The sequence below is a fragment of the Chaetura pelagica genome, unplaced genomic scaffold (assembly GCF_000747805.2).
Source record: "Chaetura pelagica isolate M959 unplaced genomic scaffold, ChaPel_1.0 scaffold948, whole genome shotgun sequence".
In the NCBI taxonomy this organism is placed as follows: domain Eukaryota; kingdom Metazoa; phylum Chordata; class Aves; order Apodiformes; family Apodidae; genus Chaetura; species Chaetura pelagica.
The window spans coordinates 10820-16459 of NW_009954244.1; the positions used below are offsets into that span (position 1 = coordinate 10820).

At 59.6% G+C, this 5640-nt stretch overlaps 1 protein-coding gene across 6 annotated transcripts in view; it reads left to right on the top strand.

The window, feature by feature from the left end:
- AP1B1 (adaptor-related protein complex 1, beta 1 subunit) overlaps nucleotides 1-5640 on the top strand; it is a 25512-nt gene that overhangs the window by 7330 nt on the left and 12542 nt on the right. For all 6 annotated transcript variants that reach the window (XM_010003772.1, XM_010003773.1, XM_010003774.1 and 3 more), the window contains exons 5-9: nucleotides 426-616; nucleotides 1277-1498; nucleotides 3363-3483; nucleotides 3679-3774; nucleotides 4719-4834. In XM_010003772.1, the coding sequence (XP_010002074.1) occupies nucleotides 426-616; nucleotides 1277-1498; nucleotides 3363-3483; nucleotides 3679-3774; nucleotides 4719-4834 (746 nt within the window). The remainder of the gene's footprint in view (nucleotides 1-425; nucleotides 617-1276; nucleotides 1499-3362; nucleotides 3484-3678; nucleotides 3775-4718; nucleotides 4835-5640) is intronic.

The following is a 5640-nucleotide window of genomic DNA, read 5'->3' on the forward strand; positions in this document are numbered from 1 at the left end:
GGGTCTCTCTCTGTCTCCCCCCGGGGTCTCTCTCTGTCTCCCCCCAGGGTCTCTCTCTGTCTCCCCCCAGGGTCTCTCTCTCTCCCTGATTCCCCCCTCCCTGTCCCAGGGTCTTCCTCTTCCCTCACCATCCCCCCCAAGGGTCTCTCTCTTTCTCTTCCCTCCCAGGGTCTCTCTCTCCTCCCTCCTCCCCCCAGGTCCTCTCTCTCCCCCCCCAGGGAGCCACTGGGGATGTTGGGGGTGGTGGGACCACGCTGGTGTTGATTGCTCATCTCCCGAGGAGCTCCTGGTGGGTGGGGAGGGAGGAGGAGAAGCTGGTGCCCAGATGCCTGGGAGGCGAGGTGCTGATGACCCAGGGTGCAGCTCATCCACTGGCACCACCACATTTGCTGTCACCTCAACACGTGGCCGGTGTCCCCTGGCAGGTGGTGGCCAACGCGGTGGCCGCGCTCTCGGAGATCGCGGAGTCTCACCCCAGCAGCAACCTGCTGGACCTCAACCCCCAGTCCATCAACAAGCTCCTCACTGCCCTGAATGAGTGCACCGAGTGGGGCCAGATCTTCATCCTGGACTGCCTGGCAAACTACATGCCCAAGGATGACCGGGAAGCCCAGAGGTGAGGGAGGCTCTGGGTGCTGCTAGGGCAACCTCAGCTTTAGGGCTCCATGTGCCACTGGAGTGGGGCTGGAATGGGGAGGGGGGCAGATGGGGATCAGCACTGCCCCTTCCCCAGATGGGTTCATCCTCCTGATCCTTGGCATCCTGCTGTCAGAGGTGGGACAGTGGGCATCCTGCTGGCCCCCCTGCCCTGGGCATCCTCTGCCCTGGGCATCCTGCTGCCCCCCCTGCCCTGGGCATCCTGCTGCCCCCCCCTGCCCTGGGCGTCCTGCTGCCCCCCCTGCCCTGGGCGTCCTGCTGCCCCCCCTGCCCTGGGCATCTCCTGGCCCCTCTGCCCTGGACATCTCCTGGCCACCCTGCCCTGGGCACAGCCATGGTCCTGCAGTGAGCCCTGTCCCCTCGCTGACACAGGGCCTGTCCTCCTGGAGCTGGTGGCCATACCATGCAGCAGGAGAGGCCAGGCGCTCAGGAAGGGTCCCACTGCAGCAGGGTCTGGGCAAATAGCCATCAAGAGGCATTTAAGAACCAGTTCAGCATCTCCTGAGAAGTTCTTGAGTGCTGCAAACTCTACCAGTGTCCTTGGGAGGACACTGGCAGGGGGGTTTGGGCAGGAGGACAGGCTGTGATCCTGTCCCTCCTCATTCCCCCCCCCCCCCAGCATCTGCGAGCGGGTGACGCCCCGGCTGTCCCATGCCAACTCTGCCGTGGTGCTCTCGGCCGTCAAGGTCCTGATGAAGTTCATGGAGATGCTGTCCAAGGACCTGGATTATTATGGCACCCTGCTGAAGAAGCTGGCCCCACCACTGGTCACCCTGCTCTCTGCAGAGCCCGAGCTGCAGTACGTGGCTCTGCGCAACATCAACCTCATTGTGCAGAAGAGGTGGGTGCCTCGGTGGGGCAGGAGGGACAGCCTGGCTTGGGTGCTGCTTCCCAGTGCTCCACACCCTCTGACTCTGGTGGTCGGGGGGCTCTTAATGGGATTTTTTATTTCTCTGGTATTTAAAATCCAAGGGTTGGGTGCAGAGCATGGGCTGGGTGCTAAGCTGGGGTCTCCAGGAGGGGTTTATTTTAATGTACAGAATCTTTCTGGTTGGAAAAGGTCTTTAAGATCGTTGAGTCCAACCATAACCTAACTCTAGATCATTGAATCCAGCCATAACCTAACTCTACCAACCAGTAACCCAACTATGATGAGTCCAGACCTACCCCATGTCCCTCAGCACCAAATCTTTGAAACACCTCCAGGGATGGTGACTCCACCAACTCCCTGAGCAGCCTGGGCCAGGGCTTGGTAGCCCTTCCAGTGAAGAAGTTTCTCCTAATTGCCAAACGAAGCCTCTCCTGGTGGAGCTTGAGGCCATTTCCTCTTGTCACTTGTTCCTGGGGAGCAGAGACCAACCCCCCTGGCTCCAACCCCCTCTCAGGCAGCTGCAGAGCCAGCAGGTCTCCCCTCACCTCCTTGTCTCCAGGCTGGACACCCCCAGCTCCCTCAGCTGCTCCTTGGAAGTTCTCCATCCTGTTCTCCTTGTGCTCCAGCCCCTTCCCCAGCTCCACACCCCTTCCCTGGACACTCTCCAGCCCCTCAATGTCCTTGTCAGAAGGGTCCCAAAACTGACCCCAGGACACCAGTGCCAGGACAGGGGGACAATCCCTGCCCTGCTCCTGCTGGCCACACTCGTGCTGGTACAATTTACTGTTTTCATGAGGGAAGAAAGTTTGGAAAGGCCAAAACTTGAGACTTTGGTTTAGTCCTGAAACATCCAGTGCAGAATCCCTGGTGAGATCTTGTTCTGACACGTTCGTCCTGACTGGTGCTGAGTCCTTTTGTCCCTTTGCTGATCTAAAAAATCTCTGGTGGGCAGGAGGTGTCCATGCCCCACACGTGTGCCCCGAGCAGAACTGGCCAGCTGGAGAGCCCTGCTTGGCAGTGCCAGCCCCACTCAGGTCACTTGGTCACCTTCCCAGATCTCACCGTGGTCGCCTGTTCAAAATAGCAGCAACTTCTGGGAGAAGTGGAAAGCAATTAGTATCCCTGGGAGCAGGGAGGTGGGAGGCAGGTTGGCTCCTCCCAGCTGGAGTTGGCCTGTCCCTTTTCCCACCTCAAGGAGAGGATGGTCTGGGGTCTGGGATGGCATCCCTGCTCCCCCCAGGATGTCCCCTCCAGCCTTGGCAGGACACGTGTCCCCTGTCGCCGCGCGTCTGGTCCTCGTTTGCAGCAAAGTCGTGTCCCCTGCCAAGGGGAGCCAAGGGACAGAGCCCTGGGGGGAAATAGTTGCATCTTGGACACCTTGGCATTGAAATGCCCCCAAAACCTCATGCTTCTGGCCAAGGAGACTTGTCCTGGCTTGGAGGTGCTCGCTCTCTGGCTCTGGGTTTTCCCAGCTTCTGTCCTCAGTGTCCTCAAGCCTTGGCCAGGGGGAGATGCTTCATGCTTGGAGCTGCCTCATGCAGGAGGGGATGTGGGGGCACTGGGGGGCTGCAGGGTCAGACTGATGGATCCCCCCACCTTCCTCCTGCCTTTCTGGGACCAACCACTCCTTTCCTGTGCTGCTTTGCCTGGATTGGAGCCTGGAGGTGGGAGCAGAGCTGAGATCTTTGCTTCTGCCACCAGACAAATTGTCTGATAGAGGTGTTGGGTGTCCAGAAAGCTCTGGAGAAAACCTGGCGGGGTTTTTTTGATGTCTCTGTGATCCAAGTGAAGGAGTGTGTCTGTCCCTCACTTGCTGCCTCTTGTTGACCTCCAGGCCTGAGATCCTGAAGCACGAGATGAAGGTGTTCTTTGTGAAGTACAATGACCCCATCTATGTCAAACTGGAGAAGCTGGACATCATGATCCGTTTGGCTTCCCAGGCCAACATTGCTCAGGTCAGGGGCTGCTGGGCCACCCAGGGGGTGTGTGGGGGTGTCCAGCCCCATGGGCAGGGGGTTCAGCCAAGAAACCCTAGACCCACTTCTGTAGGGAGCAGCTGTGCCACCCAGTCTGCTTCTGGTGGGTCACTGTCCTGCTTCTCTGGTGGCTTTTCTTGCTGTGGGGCTCTGATGGTCTCATCCCCATGGCAGGTGCTGGCAGAGCTGAAGGAATATGCCACTGAGGTGGACGTGGACTTCGTGAGGAAGGCGGTTCGGGCCATCGGCCGCTGCGCCATCAAGGTGGAGGTGAGGGCACCTGGGGCAGCACCTGCCACACTCACAGCCTTCTCCTGGTTGGAAAAGTCCTTTCAGATCATCCAGTCCAACCGTTCATCCAACTCTGCTGAGCCCAGACCTACCCTGTGTCCCTCAGCACCACATCTACATGTCTCTTAAACACCTCCAGGGGTGGTGACTCCACCACCTCCCTGGGCCAGGAGCCCAGGGCCAGGGCTTGATACCCCTTCCAGTGAGGAAGTTTCTTCTAATCTCCAACCTAAACCTCCCCTGGTGCAGCTGGAGGCCATTTCCTCTTGTCCTGTTGCTCGTTCCTTAGAAGAAGAGACCAACCTTCCTGGCTCCAACTTCTTTTCAGGCAGTTGAAGAGAGTGAGAATCATAGAATGAAACCATTAAATGGTTTGGGTTGGAAGGGACCTAAAGCCCATCCAGTCCCAACCCCCTGCCATGAGCAGGGACACCTCCCACCAGCCCAGGCTGCTCCAAGCCCCATCCAACCCGATCCTCAACACTGCCAGGGATGGGGCAGCCACAGCTTCCCTGGGCAACCTGGGCCAGGGTCTCACCAGCCTCACAACAAAGAATTTCCTCCTCATGTCTCACCCAAATCTACCCTGCTCTAGTTTCACTCCATTCCCCCTTGTCCTCTCCCTCCCTGCCCTTGTCCCAAGTCCCTCCCCAGCTTTCCTGGAGCCCCTTCAGGCCCTGGAAGCTGCTCTAAGGTCTCCCTGGAGCCTTCTCTTCTCCAGGCTCAACACCCCAACTCTCCCAGCCTGGCTCCAGAGCTGCTCCAGCCCTCCCAGCATCTCCGTGGCCTCCTCTGGACTTTCTCCAGAGTGTCCCACGTCCTGGTGTGGGTTGGATCAGGGGGGATCAGGAGGGGCTGTGAGAGGGGAGGCTGTGTCTGGGGACACAAAGCCACCACCTCTGGCTGACCCAGTCCCCCCGCAGCAATCGGCTGAGCGCTGTGTCAGCACCCTGCTGGACCTCATCCAGACCAAGGTCAACTATGTGGTGCAGGAGGCCATCGTGGTCATCAAGGACATCTTCCGCAAGTACCCCAACAAGTGAGTGGTGGCTGCCTGGCCCTGGGGGGGCTCTTTGTGTCCCTCTGTGCTTGGAAGGGGGTCCCCGACAAGGACCCGGGCAAGGGACAACCTGCAGCTCCCTCCTGGTGGGGTGGTGGGTGGTGAAGCCCACCTGGAGCTTCCCTGCAGTGAAGGTGGCTTTGGGTTTTTGCTGGTTGGGGTTGTCATCACTGGCCAGTGTTGCTCCAAGGGTCAAGCTGGGGGCAGGAAGGCTGTCCCCAGCCCTGGGGACATCCCCAGCCCCATGATGGCAGTCCCAGATCCAGAGGGCCCACAGGGACAGGAGCTGCTGGAGACGTTGAGGTTCCTCATGGCAGCATAAACCATCTCTGGCTCTTCATCCAGTGCTCCTGATGCTGGAGCTGGGGCAGCTGGAGGGAAGGGGAGGATTCCAGCTGACCCGGGATGCAGGGGTGGGATCAGGGTGGTGTGGTCATTAATGCTAAAGAGCTGAATTAGTAATGAGCAGCAACTCTGCACAAATAGCCCCACTCAGGTCTCTGCAGAGAGGAGGGAGAGCGGATGAGCAGGGCTGAGAGGTTCATTCAGCAGCAGGGCTGGTGAGCAGGGGGAGCATCCTCTGGGATTGGAGAGGGATCAACCTGGGCAGTGTCAGGCCAGGGGACAGCCCTGGGGAGAGGGGACAGCCCTGGGGAGAGGGGACACCCCCCAGGCAGGTGGAAAGCCCTGGGGAGAGGGGACAGCCCTGGGGAGAGGGGCCACCTCCCAGGCAGGTGTCAGAGGCTCCCGTCAGTGTCCCCAGCAACGTCCTGGTTCTGGTGAGG